This window comes from Pseudonaja textilis, chromosome 4 (assembly GCF_049901715.1).
Source record: "Pseudonaja textilis isolate UNSWEBS1 chromosome 4, rPseTex1.2, whole genome shotgun sequence".
NCBI lineage: Eukaryota > Metazoa > Chordata > Lepidosauria > Squamata > Elapidae > Pseudonaja > Pseudonaja textilis.
Genome location: NC_141993.1, coordinates 51,006,610 through 51,029,248, shown reverse-complemented (window position 1 = coordinate 51,029,248; position 22,639 = coordinate 51,006,610). Strand labels below are relative to the sequence as shown.

General features: G+C 34.7%; 1 protein-coding gene across 8 annotated transcripts; it reads left to right on the top strand.

The window, feature by feature from the left end:
- Positions 1–970: 970 nt before the first annotated feature.
- On the top strand, positions 971–21,037 carry KLHL24 (kelch like family member 24). Of its 8 annotated transcripts, XM_087932981.1 has the most exons (9): positions 1,091–1,209; positions 1,573–1,691; positions 4,050–4,269; positions 5,966–6,944; positions 7,748–7,932; positions 8,837–8,955; positions 10,987–11,175; positions 13,903–14,091; positions 14,714–21,037. In XM_087932981.1, the coding sequence occupies exons 4-9, from the start codon at positions 6,025–6,027 to the stop codon at positions 14,909–14,911; spliced, it is 1,800 nt and encodes a 599-aa protein (XP_087789107.1). In that variant the 5' UTR covers positions 1,091–1,209; positions 1,573–1,691; positions 4,050–4,269; positions 5,966–6,024; the 3' UTR covers positions 14,912–21,037. The 8 variants fall into 8 exon arrangements, with proteins under 8 accessions (XP_026557055.1, XP_026557056.1, XP_087789107.1 ...); XM_026701271.2 differs by lacking the exon at positions 1,573–1,691 and having other exon boundaries at positions 1,082–1,209; XM_087932984.1 differs by lacking the exon at positions 4,050–4,269.
- The last annotated feature ends 1,602 nt before the right edge of the window (positions 21,038–22,639 follow it).

Below are 22,639 nucleotides of genomic sequence, written 5' to 3'. Positions count from 1 at the left end.
CTGGTGCTTTACATCAAACTAACTTTCTTCACTCATTGTCTAGAGTTACTAGAAATAAATTTATTTCTTCATACATCATTATTATCCAACAAGGATACCTCTTATCTGTATAAAACTCCAATTTGGTTCTTGAATCATCAACCTCTTTTATTAAGAGAATCTCAAATTATTAAGAATGCAGTGATGCTCAACAGTGTGCTTATATATTGATTGTATGTCTATCCTTAATCATTATGCAATACATTAAAAAGCTTATTGAAATTGTAAAGCAATATGGTTTAATGTTAACTCTCAAAGAATGGTTAAAAAGGGATAGACATAAAGATGTTTATGTCAGTGTAAGAAATTGAACATTTCTTTAACTCATCAGATCTGGTCTTCTCCAGCTACGGGCTTGCTTTGGTTTTAAATCATTGTGTATGTCAATATAATATTGGGAAGAAATACTAAAGGATATCTAATTTGCCATCTCATGCTTTGTCTCTCGAGTGTGTAGTACAACAAAAAGGAACATTTTATGTAAATAGAAAGCAGCTTTCTCTCCTGATTTCAAGGATCCAGAATATAAATTTATCTATATTTTTAAAAGTCTCTTTATTCTAACAATGAGAAGATGCAATGTGTGTCTCAGGTGTTGATTTAATAATAAGTGAAGGAGTGAATTTATTTTGTTTCATCATCTGTATTAGATTTTTTTCCTGTTAATTAGTTTTCTTCTTTGGACACTATTTAGCTTATTTTAATCATTACATTATGGTAGATTTTCTTTCTTCACTATATAATCAGTTATTTTATAGCGCTGTTTTTTTATAGTTTAACAGAAACAAACTTTAAGAAATTGAAGCTGCCACTGTCTGCCTATACAGATATTACCACGCAATATCGCCTCTACAGCAATAAAGTTATACATCATCTCAGTCTTGTAAGTGGAAATTTACTCCTTACGACGTCTGAAATTGCGTCGCAAACCATTCGATTAGAAAACTACATTTCCCAAGACATCTTTCAGCCGGCCCTGCTGAGATTGGCTAGTAAGTGCGTGACATCATCTGTTTTGACTCTGAGAGGTCACATGTTTGGGGTCTTCTTTGTTTAGAGTTGAGCTCGAACTTGAAAAAGACAAAAAGAGCGAGCGGCGAGCGGGCTAAGGAGAAGGAAGCAAGAGGCTTGCTGCTGGCTACTCTAATTCCAGGAAAAAGCGTCAGACAGGTAAACGCCGTCACTGTGAACTCAGTCGTTGAGAACTGAGCTGAATTCCCCGAGGCCAAAAATATCATTGGGGGCCGGGTCATCATTTCTATTTCAGCAGAAACACATTCAAAACAACAATACTAATGCCATTAATCTTGAAAAGCTTGATGTTAGTGTTGACACTCCTTGCCTGATGATAAAATAGATGACCCCCACCCCCCAGCATTGCCCCATCCTTTCGCGTTTCGCGAAAAAGTGTTAAATGCAATTTAATGGAGTTTTAAATGCATACGGATTCTTTGTAAAATCTGCCATTCCTTTGACATTGTTATGTGGCCAGTGAAAAGGATACTAGCGTTGATTTCTTTCTTCTGTTGGCAGCGCGAGAAAGGCATATCGTACAAATCAGAACACCGTTAGTGCTGTTGAACGCTTTGTTTATGCAAAGGAAGTGCGATCCATCACAAGGTGGAAAACAATCTGCGTGGCGGCGGTGGCGGGTGAGGCGCGCAAAGCGGCTTTCCTTCTCGACCGCTTCTTTAAAATGCGTAAATGTGGATTTGCACTGTTGGCGACGCAGATTTCGGCCACTTGTAAAGTGCTTTTCTTTTAAGGGACCTTTCCTATTTAGACCCTTAAATAGATCTATCGTGTACAAATGTGTCTTTTCCCTTCCTTTTTCTCGCTTCCAAGTACTTCGGCCAGTGGTTGGACTTCTATTTCTGCTTGGACCGATTAGAAAGTTTTGGCCAGCAGATTTGTGTTATTTCTGAGAACAGCGGGAAGTTCGCCCATTGTTTCCCCCCGCCCCCAACTGCTTTACAGTATCTAGAAGTTCGGTTTGGTGACTCTTTTACGTTTAGTGGCAAGTGCACCGCCTATAAGAAGCAGTCTGTGTAGTCGCCCCTTTCCCGGGCTCAACGACACATTCCCGGGAGATCAATCTCCCGGTACGTAGAATTCCCCCCCCCGCCCCCCCGAGGCGGTTGGTGAAGTGGCTGTTGGCTGGTCTCTCCACTGGAGTAGACCATTTTTTCCGGAAGGGAGGACAACAATAAGCTCCAAAAACCATTAAGCCGTCGGCATTTTTTTTAAAGGATTTAGGCATTACTACTATGAGCTATATGAGGGAAAAGAAAAGAAAAAGGAAAAAAAAGGCTGGATGAAAAGCAGGTACCCCTCCCAAACGAGTCTTTTTCAAGTTGAAAATTGAAAATATATATCTCCCCAAGATATAGCAGCTTCCTTCTCCATCTTGAGAACAGAAGGAAAGCTTGGGAAAGGTCGCTGCTGATTGGAGCATACCGCAGTTGAAGACGAAGGAAGAAGTGGGCGTGCTTGAAAAATTGCATTCTCTAATTGGACATAAAATGCGGGGAGGCGGGCCTTGTCTCCTGCTCTGTGCGGGTGAAGGTGAATTGTAGGATGGGGGCTTGTGTTCGTGTGAGCTCGCCTAGAGGCTGCTCGGGTTCAACTCAAGGCCAGTTGTGTAACAGCTGGTGGTGCTGATTTGGAGTTACAAGACGATCCTGCTCCGTTTAAGGTTCCTAAGAACTTCGTCTGTTAGGTCAACGGGGTGCTGCCGTAATCGCGAAAGGTTTTTTTTTATCTCTATAAACCCGACTGCCTTAACGCTCTGGCAACCTGAGCCTCTTTCCAGATGGCCCGCAGGGAAACAACGTGGAATTTCAGTTATCAAGCCACAGACACGCTCGATCCTTATAAACACGAACGCAAAAGTGTAATTTTATGGCCACCGAAACGTTACGTGGGTCCACGTACACTGTTTACCATGTACAGAGCTACAATTTTGTTAGGCGGAAACCTCACATATGAACCTGACTTAGGAAAAAGATTGGAGACTTAATGTCCGCTGTTTGATTTTGGAAATCCCTTCAAATAATACATTAAATTGTGATAGAATTGTTGCAGCTTGGTTTCCTGCATAAAGTTTGTATAAACTTTATGCAGGAATGAATTAAAGTGATTTTGGAAGCTTCTTGCAAACCAACAGAATATGAATCTGCTTTCCCAAAATAGTATAAAAGTAGCAAAGCTTGATGTTATAAAACAAAGATTTTTTTCTTCCATTCAGTCATGTCAAATTCTGACAGACTGGATAAATCGTGCAGATTTTTTGGCAAGGTTTTTCAGAAGTTGTTTGCTTCCCTCTTTCCCAGGATTGAGAGGAAGTGACTGCTCAAGGTCACCTAGCTTATTTAGTACCCAGGGTGAGAGTAGAATTCACAGTGTCACAGTTTCTTGCCCCATGCTTTGACCACTACATCAAACTGGCTCTCCAGTTGAAATTAAAGAGCCATAAAATGTATATTTTTATAGTTGGCATAATTTATCTTTAGATATTTTTTATTCTGCCTTTATTATTTTTATAAAAACTCAAGGCAGCAAACATGCCCAATATTTCTTCCTCCACCTATTTTCCCCACAACCCTGTGAGGTGAGTCACTGGCCCAAAAATCATCCAGCTAGTTCAAATGCCTGAGGCATGAAAAAGATTAGATCTCATTGTTTCCTGGTTTTTAGCCGGGTGCTAAACATTAGACTACTTATCAATTATTTCGTTTGACACAGCAATAAATATTGCACTACTAATTATCCATTATTTTGTTATTTTATATAATAATACCAGTCATAATTGATCTGTTCAATGTTTGTATGAGAAATCAATGGGAAATTCTAGCACTATAGATTAGACTGGGGAACTGAAAACAGCTGTAGTGAGGCAAGAACTCACTAGAGCTTTGATACCAAGAAAACTACGTGTATACTGCATGGCCATGAAGTCACAGGAGTTGAGCTCTATTTGAAAAAGACTTTGCTTTTTTTTTCTTTTTTAGAGCAAGAAAGAAGAAAATACAGTTGCTTCATCTTAAGGAGTTATAATTTCAATTTTATATCCCAGGAAAGAAGGGATCAGAGTTCCAGGGCTAACTTGAGATGAATATGAAGAAGTAGAATTAGACAAACTTAAAAGAAGTGAACATCTTTTGTTCCTGTATTTTTACCTAATCTAGCTAATGATTATAAGAGGACTGTACTAATTCTGTGCAATATTTGGTAGGTAAAATCAAGCTACCTAAAATAATATTTTCACAAAAACTACAGTGGGGATAAAGAGGCATGGGATTGCTAAGTGAGATTTATCATTTTAATTCTATGGTAAAGTAATTTAGAATGCTTTAGGCTAGCCACATTCTTTCTACCATAATCATTAAACTGAAACATTTGATTTGCTTGCCATGAAGGCTTTTAAATGCAACAACCAGCAAACTGAATTAAGCACACGAAATCTACTGACAATCAATGCAATGACTTCAGGAATAGTATTATTCTTACTTGAAAGGTACAAGACAACTGGTTTGGAAAAGGAAATCATCTACCCAGATATGCTTGCATCACCAGTGGCACATACAGCTAGAGAAACGCTGATCTATTTCAACCATCACTTTAACATAATAAATAGTTGCTTTGGGTGTTTTGTTAGCCCAGTGGTTTATTCAATAACTGTAGTTTTGAAAATAATTGGTAAATGTTATGTCTAAACCCTGTCTATGCACATTTAGGATAGAAAATTTTTACTTCTTTTTTTAACTTCATGAAACTGTGGGTAATGGTTATCATGCCTTCCAGAAAAAAACACACTTCTCTACTTCAGTCTGTTGATTACTGAAATAAAACATCCATGTCTAATATATTCACATTGTTTCGGATTCAAATGATTTAGTGGTGTTCAAGTTAATGTAGCAAGAGTGTTAAACTGAGAAAGAATTTCCATTTTGATAATTCAGAAATTACAGGAATGAATATTTGTTAACCTAAATAGAATTGTTAAAATTTGCATGAGTTGATGAGGATAGGACTGAATGAAAAGACTTTTGATCTTTCCACTTATGCTTATCTACCTTGTCTCAATTGTTGGATGGCTGCCAGTGATCATTAATATAGCAACAGTCCAACTATAGGTTTCTAAAATAGTCTGAATTACTATTTAATATTTATTTTCCCTCAGATCATGGTTTTAATGACAAATAAGTAAGCACAGTTAACCCTCATGTCTAAATCCATGAATTTAGAAAATCCTCAAAATATTACAACACAAATGTTTCTCATGTATCTTCACTAATTCTGTTGATAATATTTTTCTACAATACCAAATAGAATTAAAATGAATTATTTGTAATTGTTATCTTATGCTGCCCAGGGCGGTCAGTAACTAGGCATTTTTTTTCCAAGAGTATTCTGTAGGTTTTCTTTGTCTTTCTCTCTCCCAGTTTTCCCTCCAGAAATCTATAAGGAAAAATTTCTAGTGTCATTAAATACTGGGTCCAGTGTAAGAATGGAGATGTTTGGATACAAAACTATCCCATCTTGTTTCTATATCTTCCATTTTGATGGATATTAAATGTATATACAAAAAGCTTTTATAACTAAAGTGAAAGTGATTTTGTGAGGATGAAGTTGCAAGCAATTCTCCCTCCCCAAAACATCTCTTTGTGTAATGCTTTTAATCTCAATTCAAAGGTTTTTCATTTATTCATTCAATATAGTCTGTAAAGTTTTCCTGTGTTAAAGAAATATCAGGATTGGTTAGTTTAGCAAAATAGCTGTAAGACAGAAGAGTTTAGTTTATAGAAATTGTTTGCTCCTTTTGACTAAGTAAGACCATAGTCCTATTGCATGGATGATTCAGTGTTTTACTTAGTGTATTAATGTCCTTTGTAGTCTGAAATATTTTTAAAATATCTATTTTTAGCACCAAGAGGATATTCATCACATCTATTCTCCATGATTGCATGAACAGTTGATGTAACCATGGTACTAATACTGGGGCGCAGATTGAACAGAGGGGATGGTCGGGTCCAAGAATCCCCACTCACCAAGCGTAAAGTTTTTGAAATGGACCCAAAATCTTTATCAGGCCTTGAGTTCTTTGATTTTTCTTCTGGATCATCCCATGCCGAAAGCATACTTCAGATCTTCAATGAGTTTCGTGACAGTCGCTTGTTCACAGATGTAATAATCTGTGTTGAAGGTAAAGAATTTCCCTGTCATCGTGCTGTTCTTTCAGCTTGCAGCAGCTACTTCAGAGCTATGTTTTGCAATGATCACAGAGAAAGTCGGGAGATGTTGGTAGAAATTAATGGAATTTTTGCTGAAGCCATGGATTGCTTTTTACAATATGTATATACAGGCAAAGTAAAAATCACCACAGATAATGTGCAGTACCTGTTTGAAACATCAAGTCTCTTTCAAATAAACGTTTTGCGTGATGCATGTGCTAAGTTCCTAGAAGAGCAGCTAGATCCTTGTAACTGTCTAGGAATTCAACGTTTTGCTGATACACACTCTCTAAAAACACTCTTTACAAAATGCAAAACTTTTGCACTGCAAAATTTTGAGGATGTGGCCCAGCATGAAGAATTTCTTGAGCTTGGAAAAGATGAACTTATTGATTACATTTGCAGTGATGAACTGGTAATAAGCAAAGAGGAGATGGTGTTTGAAGCAGTTATGCACTGGGTTTACCGGGCTGTGGAATCCAGGCGCTCAGTTTTACAAGAAATTCTCACACATGTGAGACTGCCTTTGTTACATCCTAACTACTTTGTTCAGACAGTGGAAGTAGATCAGTTGATTCAAAACTCACCTGAATGTTACCAATTGTTGCATGAAGCAAGAAGGTACCATGTCCTTGGAAATGAAATGATGTCTCCAAGAACTAGACCACGAAGGTAAGATGATCTGCAGAGTAGCTAGCTATCTGTTGCATTCCACAATAATTTCTTCATTATACTATTCAGTATGTGATTTGCACATTGGAAAAAGCAAGTGTGTATGCTGCTCAGTCACTACCACTTAACTCCCTGTGCTGAAGGGAGTAATTAAATAAACCTAGAACATACATTCATGGTTTGTCTGATGTTATGTGTGAATTGAAAAACTATTTGTTCTCTTTGTCAAATCATATATCAAGATAGTCCCATTTTAGGAGTGTAACCAGGTAATAGATCCTGGTTTGCAGATCTTGCAAAATTGTGGGGCAGGACGGTATGCAACCTGATCATTCAGGCTACAAGTCTCATGGTCCCTGTTTGCTGGTCATGTTATGCTATGAACTGCAATCCAAAAAATTTAGAGTATAGCTTGAGTGGAGCGTACAGATTTAGATCACTATTATCACTGGTGGAAGGAAACAAGCTGGTGTGCTTCGTTGCTCAACTCTATTCTCATTCATATACTGACTTAAATTCATTCTGTTTAATTGTTTACTTGTGAACTGAGCCAGTACCATCAATCAGTAAAGGTGTATATCTGGAAACCATCACGTCACTTAATACTGTTTTCAAATGTGTATGTAGATTAGGAAGAGTTTTTCTTGCCTCACTACTTGGTTAATGTGAGAATCTTTTCCAAATGTTTATTTTAGTGGGCAAGACTTGAGATCTTGTTCTTAAATATAATGTTTCAGTCAATTCTAAGTACTGTTGGTGAAATTTTAAAGTCTTTAAAGTATAAATATATTTTGTATTTATAGATCAACTGGCTACTCTGAAGTTATAATTGTTGTTGGAGGTTGTGAACGTGTTGGGGGATTTAATTTGCCATATACAGAATGTTATGACCCAATGACAGGAGAGTGGAAATCCCTGGCAAAATTACCAGAATTTACAAAATCGGAGTATGCAGTTTGTGCTTTAAGGAATGACATCCTTGTTTCAGGTAATAATTTTATAGTATTTATGGGTGGGGGTGTAATAGAACATATGCTTATATATTTATCAATAATTAATCATGACTAAACTATTTATTCCATCATTTTATATGAGATATTCCAAATTTTATTTTAAAATTTATATTGTACTTTCATCCAATGGTTATATATGTCTATATTATATTTTATATTAATCTATTGAACTTTTATTACAAAATTATCTAATCTATTATATTACCATGTCTTTTTATCCAACCATTGATAAAACAAATCCCATATCATATAAAATTGCTTGTCTTCTTGCTCTCTAATTTCAAATGTCAATTTACTCATTTCAGCACAGTTCATAATTTTCTTAATAACTTCCTCCTGCTGCATAGGCATTTTTTCATTTTTCCAATTTTTAGCAAATATAATTCTAGCCGCTGTTAAAACATTTGCAATCAAATATTTCAGCTCTTTATTGTATATTTCCAGTATAATTCCCAACCAGAAAATGATCTTTGATTAGAAAAGTTTTATATCCATTATTCTATGGTCAATAAGTTTTTAAACTATATAACTGTTCTGCATTTTATTTTTATTAGTATAAACTAGAGGTTTACAAAGCATTTCACATTGAAACATTTTGAATTTGAGGTAGTCATTTTGAATACTGTGGCAGCATTTTGTATTCAAAACAGATGTTTTAAGTTTTCTGAACCTGAAATACTTCCAAAATGGTCAAAGGAACATATCTAGCTTGAAAGAACTATTTCAGATTTATAATGGAGCATTTCAAACTTCAAACATTTGATACTTAGAAAAAAGTTTTATATGCTTCTACCTGTAACATAATAATGCATTTTCCACAATGAGACCCAACGGTGACAATACTTATATAATAATAATCAATTCTATTTTTTCAATAAGGCGGAAGAATCAATAGCCGTGATGTATGGATTTATAATTCTCAACTTAATATTTGGATCAGAGTCGCGTCTCTAAATAAAGGGAGGTGGCGTCATAAAATGTCTGTCCTCCTTGGTAAGGTAAGGAATCTTTATATAGATACTTGATTTCTGAAGTATGGTTGCAATAAAACACTAAACCAAATTCACATTGAATTCTCTGTCTTAAAGATGAGGCTTGCTATTGAAACATGTCATTTTAACATTCTGATTGGTGGATATACTGTATACGTTACATTTGATGCAGTTGCTATAGAAAAAGGGTTTCTCAAAGTCTGACTTTTCTTATTTATTACAAGCAGCCTAACATACCTTATTATGGAGAGGGGGAGGGGAGGGAGAGAGAGAGAGACAGAGACACTTTTTAATAGCCAAAAGACAGAAACAAAAGCTATTGCTAAAGGTATTGAAATAAAACAACATATTGAATAACCTCAAGATAGTCAGCAAGTAAATTAAATTATAAATATGGAATAATTTGTGCTTCATGTTTGCTGTTGCTGCACAATATTTGATATAGTCCAAGTTGAAGAAAATTTGAAGTCATATGAAGTGTTGGGTACTGATGAAGCAGGAGTAAGATAGGCATTATGAATGTCTGATTAATAGAATAATAAAATAACACATGCTTTTATATCCTGGGATCCACATGGGCAAATAAGTTTTTTTGTTGGGATCTTAAGGTATTTTCTGATAATAATATCAAGGACGATATATTATACCTATATGGATATTAATTAATTTTATATATATATACATATATACATATATATATATATATATATATATATATATATATATATATATATATATATATATCAACTTATATATATGTAAAGTTTATATATATATATATAATACTATAATACTATAATATTATATATATAAACTTTTTAAATTAGGAAATGTAAATAGGGAAAAAATTGACTATTTTCCATAAACTTTTTGATACCTTGGTCGTGCTTTCTAATATGAAGCAGTTTCTTCGGTTTAAAATTCAATAGCATTAAATCTGAAGTATGTGTTTGGCCTGATCATATCCCAAGAATTATATAAACCCTGCTGTTAAACCATGTGTCATTAGTGTTTTTTTCCTATTAGTTTTTCTCTCATGCTATTTCAGCTTGATAGGAAATCCCGTTATAAGTGAAATAGATCTGAAGGGATTAAATGGGAACTTTAGCCAATAGTTACAAGTGTTAGTTTATGTGTCTTGTTGGGTACCATTGGCTTGTCTGAATGATGAGCTGAGAACAGATGATGCAAAATGTGGGGCTATAATGCAAAGCTTGCATCTACATAGTGAGAAGTGAATTTTAATTTGATCATGATATGTTATTCCTTATCCATGTTAGGACAAACTGTTTAATAGTATCTTAGCATTTCAGACAGCAGATTCGCCAGTTTTACTTGGAAATGTTAATATTCAAACTTTTGATTATTTGGATACAAAGCATGTGCACTACCATTTAATTAAGATTTTTTGCTAGCCTTTTCCTTATTTCCAGTTAAAAAAAATACATAGTTGTTATTTTGGAGGATGCATTTATGCATATTTAAGTAAGTAAAATCAGCAGTATGCTTTTTGTTGATTTCTGTTTTACTTACTAGGAACTTGTGCAAATTATCCAGTACAGATTACATGTGGTATTTGAAGCTCCTATGTGTGAACTGGAAATAACTTTTACAACCAAACTAGGTGGTAGAAGGAGGATTGTGGCTGATGTCATAAAGATCACCCAGCTGCAGAATCAGTTAAAATAAATGGAGGTGGGGAGAGAGAGAATAAAACCATTAAAAGTAATAATGAAAATATGCCAGTTTTTATCCTTTTGGGCGCATTTCAAATCTTAAACCGGGATGCCCTTTTGGGGATGCAAAAATGCAGTCAACCATTAAGATAGTAGCATGGAAATACAAATAAATCCTTAAAATGTTAGCAGCCACAGAAATCATGGATTTTTGCAGCCCAGGTACGGTAATCTTAGGTAAGTTTTTGAAAAGTCGAGGCATATTTGAAGACTTTCTGGTTTTGTGTAACTTTGCATTTCTGTCCCTAAAAATATTAAAGGATAAATACATGCTGATAACATTTTTTACGTATTCTAACAGGTGTATGTGGTTGGAGGATATGATGGGCAAAATCGGCTGAGTAGTGTGGAGTGTTATGACTCTTTTTCCAATCGATGGACAGAGGTAGCTTCACTTAAAGAAGCTGTCAGTTCTCCAGCAGTTACCAGCTGTGTGGGAAAACTGTTTGTGATTGGTGGAGGTCCAGATGATAACACATGCTCTGATAAGGTTTGGTATTTGAATTAACTTTTCTCTCTCTCTCTCTCTCTCTCTCTCTCTCTCTCTCACACACACACACACACACACACACACACACATATATTTGTTTTCTTAAGTTTTTGTGGGTATTTATATGTATGGTATTCAGCTTTGTTCAGGTGTGTGTGTGTGTGTGTATAAATATATATAAATAAATATAAATAAATAAAATGATGTGGGAAAATACCCAAACAAAGCTGAATACCCATACATACATACACTACATGTGTACATCTGTGGGGGTAAATAACCCTGTATAATGTGCAGAAGAATGAGAGGGTAATGAAATTAAAATTAATAAAAAAAGAAAAAGAGCTAATACTACATCATTCACTATTTTTCCATACATTTCTATCCTTGAAAAGCATTTTTGTTCCCTCTGTCCATGCATCACTTCATATATTCCTTTTCTGTTTAAATTTCTCTCCTGTCTTTTTCAAGAACTCACTACCACCATCTAACTGATTTTTTTATCTTTCCCTTCTCAGTTCATTTAATTATTAAACAGCCGTTTCCTTTGTATGTGGAGTTTTCCATGTCAAGAATGACATTTGTAAATCCACCTTCAACTCAATTTCAGTTTTGTCTTGTAAAACCTGTTCCTCTTCTATAACATATTTTAGTCACGTTCCTTCCATAGTCAGATCTGTCTGATAACACTATTAATGTTAACTTCTGAGTTGATTTTTCAAAATAATGTTAGTTAGACCATTTTGCTCCATTCTGTAATTGTAAATCAAGTCTGTTTTTAATTATATTTAATTACCGTATTTTTCACACCATAAGACACACTTCTCCGCCCCCCCGCCCCCCAAAAAGTGGGTGGAAATGACTGTGCGTCTTACAGAGCAGATGTTGCCAAAGCCCCACTCACCCACCGGCTCCCCCCCATGGCTGTTTTTGGCCTCTGCGTGCCCCATTTTTGGCTCCACGCATCCCATTTTCGGCCCGTTCCAGATGGTGGGGATCGGTGGCAATAGGCAGCAGCTGGAACAGGCTGAAAACTGGACGCATGGAGGCCAAAAATGGGGCATGCAGTGGCCAAAAATGGAGCACATGGAAACAGCAATGAGTGGTGGCGATCCCCACAGCCTGGAGCAGTTGATTGGCGGTACTCCGGGAGGCCGATTCAACCGCCAATCAACTGCTCATGCTAAATCAGGCTGTGCTGAAGCTAACTAGGTTGTTTGCTGCAAGGCGGCAAATTGCTGGGAGGCAGAGGCATTTTTTTTCTTGTTTTCCTCCCCAAAAGCTAGGTGCATCTTACGATCTGGAGCGTCTTATTGTGCAAAAAATACGGTACCTTTAGTATCCAATTTTTAACATCTTACTTTAAAAAAAACATTTTCCCGCAGGAAGGATTTTTTATAATAAATTCCAAGCTCTTATTTCAAATTTATGTGAACCCTTGGTCTGTAACTTTCTAAAATCAAAATTTTAATCATGATGTTTATTGGTTGTTTATTCCAAAAAATAGTTATAATCTTACATTTGTAGTTAAAATTTCATTTTGCTGAGAATTGAAGGGAAATCCATCTAGTGCTGTCAAACTTGCCAATCCAAAGGTTTCTATTAGGTGAAAAACAGTTAACAAGTAATTTCTGAAACTGATTAGAAAATAAATATGCAAACCCAATGTCCTTTTAAAGACAATGGACCATTGTTTGAGCAAGATGGCTACTCCCAGAGCTCTAAACCCTCAAGAGACTCCTATCTTGCAGTCTCCCCCCATGGAGCAGCTGTCTGCAGCACATCTTAAGTTTTCTTGTCCTGAAAGGTTCAAAAAGCCAATTGCCACTTCTCTGATTCAATGTACTACTTATTGCTTGACTTATTTTTGAATCATTATATAAAATGATACATTTCACACATTTTGCAGCTATCATTAAATGTTGTTGGTTTAAAGGGAATTTTTTTAATAGGAGTACAACAACTGAGTACAACTTTTTTTACTATTTTACTTTTGGGTGAAGATTAGGTAAAGGCAGCATCAGGACTGTGCAGTGGGGAAAAACGGTTGCCAAGGCAGATTTATTCATGTTCAATACAAGTTCAATACATGTTCAATACAAGTGGAAACAGAGACTGAAATTGATGATTTCTCTGCAACCAATATTTTTCACTACTTATACACGTCCAGAGAGAGAGAGAGAAAAAAAAAGAGAGACTCTTCAATTAGGGCAAGGTTCAAGTAGTTCCAGATTAGAAAGCCTAATGGCTTACAGTTTGCAGGATATTTTCCTTTTAGGATTTCACAAATTAAGGAAACTATGTGTTATCTTATGCTGAAACTGACTTGCTTTCAAGTTTATATTTTAAGACGTATTTTAAACCATAAGTTTAACCACGTTGGATCCAGATAACGTACTTAAATAGCAATGAATTTTAAAACAAGCTTGCTGGAGAAGATGAGAGAGAGCACATGGAGAAACCCAGGGAAAGGCAAATCTCATTCCTAGGATAAACTGTGATTCATTAAGACATTCAAGTACATCTTTTGTTTTTAAACAATTATACTTGCTAACTAAGCCAAAAAGAAAGTATGCAAATTTTATAATGTAAATGAAGGATAATCTTTGATTTGCTTATCATTTATTACATCACTTTGTGAATGATGTTAAAAATCAAAGGAAGCAGAACTTATAAGCACTATACCAAAGAGGTGCTAAAAAACGAGATGTATTTCCTTTTCTTAAGGTTCAGTCGTATGATCCTGATACTAATTCTTGGCTCCTTCGTGCAACAATCCCCATTGCGAAGAGATGTATTACAGCTGTATCATTAAACAATCTCATTTATGTTGCTGGGGGACTCACAAAAGCGATATATTGCTACGATCCAGTTGAAGATTATTGGATGCATGTGCAGAACACATTTAGCAGACAGGTAACAACAAAGAACAACAAAGAACTAACAATGCTCATATGTACAAGTAGATTTGTCAACATAAAATGAAATAAAATGAAGCTTTTTATTTCTACGATACATTTGCTTTTTATTAAATTTATACCGGAGCACAAGGCTTTTATTCCATATAGCAAAGCCATCGTGCTGTATTTACAAAAGCAAGCAGGTTTTTCCAATCTAGATCTCTCCAAATGTACTGGATTTATTTAGATGTGAAATTATGGAAATCCAATATATTTGGAGGCCATAAAATGGGAAATTTTGATTTAAAGGTATAATTCAGCATAAGAATACCTGAAGTATCTGGAACGTATTAGGATGGAGCTGTCCTGGAAGTTTGCAGAAACTATGTCTGAATTGAGTTTGATACTTGAGGGTTTTCATTAAAAAATGGATTGATTTAGAATTTGCCCATATTGATATCTATAAGAGCCAGAAGTATTCTCAGAAAGTATGATGTAAAAGTTTATTAACTGGAAATATATACCAAGCCCAAGCTTGAGAAATGAAATCTACAAAAAAATAATTTAGTACATTTCTAGCAAAACAATTATTATAATATAATTTTACTTTTTCTTTCTCTTTTTGATCTGATGATCAGGAAAACTGTGGCATGTCTGTCTGTAATGGGAAAATCTATATCCTTGGTGGGAGAAGAGAAAATGGAGAAGCCACAGATACCATTCTTTGTTATGATCCTGCAACAAGTATCATTACAGGAGTCGCTGCCATGCCCAGACCTGTATCATACCATGGCTGTGTGACTATTCACCGATACAATGATAAGAAGAATTTTTGAATAAGAAATCATATTACTGCCAGAATTTGTAAGATTCGTTTTAAGAACAGGAAAGCAGCCTTTTCCAAAGTGTCATCTGGAAAGAAAATACTGTTGCGTTTAAAGCCTTCATTGTTAAATATTTCCCATAGTTATTTCTAACTTCTTCTGAAATCATTAACAGTTGATGTTACTAAATGGATCATGTTCATGTCCATATTGTATTTTTTCAAGTTTATTTCAAATAGATTTACCTGCATTTTTCATATTTTTAATGTGATAAGTACTGTTTACTGTCAATGTGAAAAATTTAGTTTATATATGTTTTATGTGTAAATAGTTTAATATTTGCTTTTTATTTTCTTTCAGTTAATTGAATTTATAGCACAACTATTACAATTATCTTTAAAATATTTGAAAATAATATAAGCCTATGTTGTCTTGCATCATCATAAAATAATTTTTTATCAGAAAGCATTTTAAAAATATTTAGGTCCATCTGTATGTAGAATCACTCAGTTAAAGGGGTTTTTCAGGTTTTTTCTTTTAGTATGTGACTTTTTCATTTTACTTCTAAATGAGATCTTGAAACATCTTACTTTTTAAATCTTCAGAATTTCCATCTGAAATTAAGTACAGTAAAGATCACATCATAGTTGTCCATCAGAAGCCCTAAGAAGCAATGCTTAGGATTAAACTCTTCCACTCACTACGTATATTGGGTTTCAGTGTTGTTCCCAAATTGGTAAATAACAATTTTAGATTTCAAAAAATTCAATAGTAAGGATCTTTTGTTTAAAATATAATAGAACCAATGAACAAGCAGTTGATTAATCATTGTCTTCTATTAAAGAATAAAAACAACTGTCATGGACCTATTATAAATATTTTTCCAGGTAGCATCTCTTTGTGACATGGATCATTTTCTGAATTCTGTTTTTTTTTTCCTGTAGCATACCCTGTACAACTTGAATAAGTTTGACATATTTTAGTGTAGAAAATGCATATTAAAACATGATTTCCAGGCGTGAAAATGATAAGTATACATGTTACTAGCACTTTTGTGTTCTGTATTGCTGTGATCAGTAGTTGTATAAGCATTTATAGTAGAAGAACCATGTTTTACAAGGAAAATTCATTATACTATTTTGTACATTGCTTCCTGAATATTTTCCATATAATTACACTGCTGTGAATATTATGAACTTTCCCTGGACATTCTCACATAGGTAAGTTATGTATATTGTTTTTACATCTCAATTTTTATATCATGGTCATGTACAGCCAGCATGTATTTGCTTCGCTAGACTTTAAGCCTTAATCTCCTGCATATACTACATTTAACCTAATCAGGAACTGAGTAAAACCAGTTTCCCTGAAAAATATGCCTAGTTCTAATTGATTTTCAAGCAGTTATTATATGCTATGACATTTCTGGTGCCTTGGAATCTTACGTAACTGTACGTTCATCAAATGTTTTAACAAAGATATGGCTCATAATTAATCATTTACTGAATGCTTTCTGTTAGATATTGGTGTGCTTGCAGTAGGTGCCTTTAAATACTTTTAGCATTGGCTGTGCAGTACTTCTATTATTGGAAGCATTTGTGCTGCTTTGCAGTAGACCATACATGTTGTAATTTTCAATATATGAATTAACAGTTCAGTGAATTTGGTTTCTCTGACTAGATAAATCCAGTTAAGACTTTTTGTTCCAGCAGTGGGACAAAAGTAGATTTTTATTGAGATCAAAGGGGTTGTTCCTTCTCTCGATTTCATTGGGAAGCTATTCTGTTAGTGAAAAGAAATGCACTGCATTTCACCAATAAAATAAAAACACATCAAGGGAGAGCTGGTCAACCTGTTGCTTTTGAATCTCCTTTTGCAGCCCACAAAACTGGCCAGTTTCTGAAAAATGACAGCAATTTTACCTGCCATTTCAAGGGCAATAGCAAACAAAAACTATGTAGTTTGTATAGCAAGTCCTATCAAAGCTAAAAATTAGGAACTTCATGAATTCCCTTAAAACATCTTCTTGTCCAAATATAAGACATATTTCCTTGCTTTGTAACCCTTTATTCCTTTATCCTACAAAATCTATTTTAGTGTGACCCTTGGCCATCAAAATTGCTGCTTTTGCATGAAATATATCACTTGGCAGCAGATTTTTGTTAAATATCAGAATTCATTCATATTTTCAATGTACAAAGTTCACAAATGGCTGAACCAACTGGATGAAACTAACTATCTTTTTTTTTTCTTGGCATCTATTTTGGAAAAGTTCCATTTAAAAATTAGGCATACCTAGTAAATGTGGAATGGTAATGGTATGTGTAACTCTCCTGGCATGTTTGCTTGCTTATTTTCAGCTATAATGAAGATTTTTTTTCTTTAAAATGTCCTTACAACTACTGTTTGGGTCACATTTGATCATAATTAACTTCAAAAAATTCCTGTTTATATTTCTGAACAAGTCAAGTTGCAACTATCTGTTTGAAAATGTCAACCAATGCATGTCACTTGTTATACAGCTTGATCATGCCAAATAAATCTTGCTTGCCACCTACAGGAAATTTGCCCTATTTTACATTTTTGTTATCTCTACTTTAATTTTGCATACTTACTGTTTCGCTTAAATCCACTCAATGCAATTCAAAGGGGAACAGATGCAGGTGGAAAAAAATCACCTACTATTTACATATTTCAATATGAATCACTACAGGTATATAATCTATAGTTTACTTGGTTTTATTGCAATATATTGGATTTTTTTCCCTATAACTACAGTTAGTTGCCTGCATTTTGATGCTGTTACATTGGTTAAATCAAATATATTCAATATTAGATCTTATTGAAAAAAATTCCACTGAATTAAGTCAGGATTCCTAATAAACTTTTAGGAATTACCTTAATCTAACAACTTCTCTCCTGATCTACAGTATACAGGTAGCCCTTGACTACAGTTCATCTAGAGCAGGGGTGTCAAACTCATGTCATCACGGCGGTGTTGTGATGTACCGTGATGTACCCCTTCGCTAAATTGGGCATGGCCAGCACATGATGCATTTGGCCCATGAGCTTGGAATTTGACACCCCCGATCTAGAGGATATTTGAAATTACAACAGCATTGAAAAAAGTGATTTATGACTGTTTTTCACACTTAATGTCTGTTGCGGCATCCCTATGATCACATGATCAAAATTCAGATACTTGGCAACGGATTTGTATTTATGATGGTTGCTGTGTCCCAGGGTCATGTCATCCATTTTGCAGTGTGACAAGGTCAAAGCCAGACTTAACAACCGTGTTACTAATATAACTGCAATGATTTACTTCACAATTGTGGCAAGAAAGGTTGTAAAATGGGGCAAAATTCACTTGCCTTGGGTTCAGTGGTTGTCATAAGTCAAGGACTACCTGTATTATAGAACTGTATAGAGAGCTGGATTCAAAGAGCAAAATATGATTTGGAGCACACACAAGTGTGTACATATAGCACCTCAGAATAAGCGCATCAAACTGGTATGAGTCTTCATAAAAAGATGTGCACTCCGAATCACATTTAGCCCTTCAAATCTGGATCTCTATGCAGCATTATGTATTACGTTTGAATCTTAATGAGACTATAGTTCAGCTATGGATATAGAAACAGTTGCCCATTGTTTAATAACAGTTGTCCTACACACCATAAGACATATCTATAAAGGCCGTATGTAGCTGTACTTTTGTAGCACAGCATTGATAAGGCCCTTCTCTAAAAACTCAGTAGCGCAAGGGAAACACCTCTTAACCTTAAAGAATCCTTTTGTAAGTCATTGCTTCAAAAGCCATTTCCACTTGTGTGCACAGATGCACAACTGCTTTGTTTTGTTAATAAATCCCAGTTGAAGTATCTGGATATGCAACATGCACAATCAGGCATGGGATACATCATGCAACCTCTGGAAGGCACAGGCCCCTTCAAAGGGGCATTAGGCCCCTTCAAAGCGCAATGCTTTGAAGAGGCCTAATTCACTCAGGCCCATGATTCATTATGCATTTCTCCCCAATGCTTTGCAAAATCTTGTCATGTTATTTCATCAGAGTTGTGGATTCTGTATTTTTAATCAGACATCCTACAAACTTGCCTCATTCTTCGAAAAAGAAAGCATTTTCCTTTGGCCTTTTCATTCCTATATACAATTCTACCATGTGTAAAAAGTGAACAATGTAATACAACGTAAAACGTTATGAAGTAATCTCTCAATAAATTTATGCCTGATTCTACATTTAAAAAATCCATGCAACTATTCTGAGGGAAAAATAAAGGTGACTTTTATTCAAATATACCTAGAATTATTTTTACAAAGTTCCAATTTTTGTAAATGGGAACGATTGTTAATATCTAATGTAATGTATAATATATAATGTATGTTGAGCTTTTGTAGATTGAATAATGGCAAACCAGCAACTAATCATGACATTGCATTTTTATGTTTGCTTTATACTGTGAGTAAAAATGTTTTGTTACTATTTCCAACACATATATTTAATATGTATTTAAAGCTGTAATAGTCTGTACTTAGCTTTTTATAGTTGTGATCAATACTTTTGATTTTTACATGCTTTTTTCTGTTTACATTAAAAATGAAACAAATGGTTGTGTCAAATGCGGAGAATGACTGTACATAATAGTAGTTCAGTAGATAAGTGTGCATGTTTAATATAAATTTCAGTGATGTCCAGGCAATTTGTATGCCCCACAAAACATATTTGCTGCACAAATTATTTATTCCAAAGGCAGTCCCATCATATTCAGTTTTATTTATTTTCACATTTGCTATTAAGAATCTGCTGCTAATTGCGGTTTTCCCATTGTGTGAAAAAGAATTACTGTAGAGACTGACCGTCCAACTGAACCTCCATCCTTCACAAATTGCTTGATCTTTGTTAAGGAAGTTCTTTCATTTGTGAAGGATTCCAAAATGGTTGGAATCCAAGCAGTAGTATGCTAATACTAAACAACTTTATTTGCATGCAATATTTAAAAGTTGATAAATATTAACTCAGAAAATGTATTGGTCACTAAATAATGTGGCTGCAGTATTTTGTTCTTATGCAATCCTGGAAATACTTCTAAATATACTGTTACCTAATTCTTAAAATATCCCACCTATATTTGAGATGAGCATCTTCCTGAAAATTTAGCACAGGGCTGGGCACCATACATGCTTCACATGACCCTTCAGCATCCCATTTTCAAAAGCCCAACAAATCTGACTATCTTGATAGCACAATTTTTGTTTTATTTCAAATTATCATTTCAGAATAAATACCAAGTAGAAACAGAAGGCCTCTCAGAGTTAAACTCTATTTATACCTTTAATCTGCCCAAATGATCAGAAATGTATCCCTTCCTGTGAGATCACCAGGCAATGTGGCTGATCAAGGAAGAGTGCAGCAATCTCCAATTCTTGGAAAGCTGCCCATCTTTATTCTAGCTTATTCCATTTCATTGCATCATCATGTATACTAGCATGTTTAAAACTCATGGAAAATTTACAAGAGGGAGGTAGCCATTCTGAGTTACATGAAGGTAGACCAAGCTACCTTTCACCTTTTCTGATACAAAATTTGTCCTTTATAAATTTTGTATGTTATAGAAGGATTTAGTTGAACAATAGAACACTCTAAAATACCCACACTTTTGTCAACTATTCGTTTTGTGAATATTTAGAAAAATACTACAGGTTAGATGGCAGCTAACCTCATGAAACTTACTGAGTGAAGTCTTCAGTTATACCACAAAACACTGAACTAGAACCAGTAATTCTAATAGTTTGATCATTTTTATTGTACTTATTAATATGCTTTATAATCATGGTCTTTTATTGAATTTATTTTTTAGTTTGCATTATAATACTGGAGTGTATCAGATATTTCAATGTTATGTGTATGTATTTATAAGTATGTGTGATTTTTTTGATGATAAATGATGCTTTTTAAAGCTACTAGTATGGGTTATAGCGATATGTGAGGGTGAAAAGCATTTGGTTGTAGTTTATTTTGCATACTTAATCCAAAGAACTGAATGTTGTAAATAAATCTATTTTCGTGTAATCTTTGTCCCAAAGCCAATTCAGAATAAACATTGCTAATTTGCATCATTCTGATTTTCGATCTTATTCAAAAATCTAGACCTTTATTATATAAATGTCTATTACTTGATTTAGATCCCAACTTTTCTGACAATTACAGGATGCTAAAAGTGAAAACCAATGTAAAATAAAACATAAATGGTCTTTCAAATATTTAGGATTTAACCACTAAGAGTACATGTACTTGTACTTCAAAATATATTCAAAAAATCATTAGTAGCAAGTGCAGGATTTACAACATAAACGTATGTTTCCAGTAGCTGCAGTACTCAGTATTTCAGCCAACACATTTTTCACTTCTAAAAAAAAGCACATGGCAGAAATTGTTTCAGAAAGAAAGAATCGTTTCAGTTACTGCAGAAAGCTATTCCTTGGCACTACTGCCACCAGAATATCAAAAAACAGCTAAGACTGAAAGAACTTGAGATTTCAGGAGCAGTACAACTCTTATCTCCAAAAGGATATACAGTACTTCAATCCTAGTAATCAGGACTAGGGGTGGGATTCTACCAGTTCGCACCTATTCACTAGAACCGGTTGTTAACATTCTAAGCAGTTCGGAGAACCGGTTGTTAGAAGAAATTACTGTCCTAATCCTGTAAGGAAGGCAGGAAGGAAACATTCTGGTATTGCTTACAGAAACTGCCTCTCTGTTAACCCTTATTACATTCTTGGCAGAACTAGACTTCCTGTCTCAGGAACGTCTCTGGAGTTTTTTTCCCCTCCTTTGTTGGCACTTTGTTTGTGTGGAGGGACTATTCAAAGTTATAATAGCACTGAAAAAAGTGACTTATGACCGTTTTTCACACTTATGACTGTTGCAGTATCCCCATAGTCAAGAGAGGCCAGGCGAGGAGATGCATGCCTCAATGTAAGTGAAATTGAGTTGGCCACGCCCAGCCAATAACATGACCAGGCCATGTCCACCCAGTCACATGTTCACCAAGCTATGCCCACCAACTAAGCCATGCCCACAGGACCGGTTGTTAAAAAATTTGAATCCCATCCCTGAGCAGGACAGCTATTTTGTCTAGATTTAAAGACTTTTTTTAAATAGCATGCTACCATATAAGCAACAATGGTCAAGTTTCTCAGGTTTTTTTTAATAAAAGTTTTTTATTTTTTATTTTACACATCTCTTCAAGTGAGCAACATGATTCCAGATAACAATATTCATACATACTCATAATTACATTTCCAACTTTCTTATCTAATTTCATATCAAATCATTATTCCACTGATCTTTGAATAAGTTCACTTCATATTTTCAGTTGATTAATCCAATATCAAAAGCATTTCATCCTCATATATTTTCCACTCTTTAGCCCCTATTATTTCTATTTCCAGCTTACCACCTATTTTATTTTATATTATTACCTTCATTAACTTTCTCAAAGCCAATGTATAATGAACAAAAAAAATAGAATTAATATATTCAGGATCAACATGGTATTTCCCCCAATCTACAATAAATCTTATATTTATTCCAGAGATATTCAGATAACCATTTCATATTTCTTCTTTGTTTCCATTTAACCAAATTTTACCTATGAAATTTTATTAAATGTTCATTTCTACAGTTTCTCAGTCCTTGTAGAGGGAAACATTTAT

Coding starts and splice junctions, on each gene's coding strand:
- KLHL24 (XM_026701270.2), top strand. CDS start 6,025: ATGGTACTAATACTGGGGCGCAGATTGAACAGAGGGGATGGTCGGGTC. Junction 8,956..10,986: donor TGTCTGTCCTCCTTGGTAAG/GTAAGGAATCTT, acceptor GTATTCTAACAG/GTGTATGTGGTTGGAGGATA. Junction 14,092..14,713: donor AGAACACATTTAGCAGACAG/GTAACAACAAAG, acceptor TCTGATGATCAG/GAAAACTGTGGCATGTCTGT.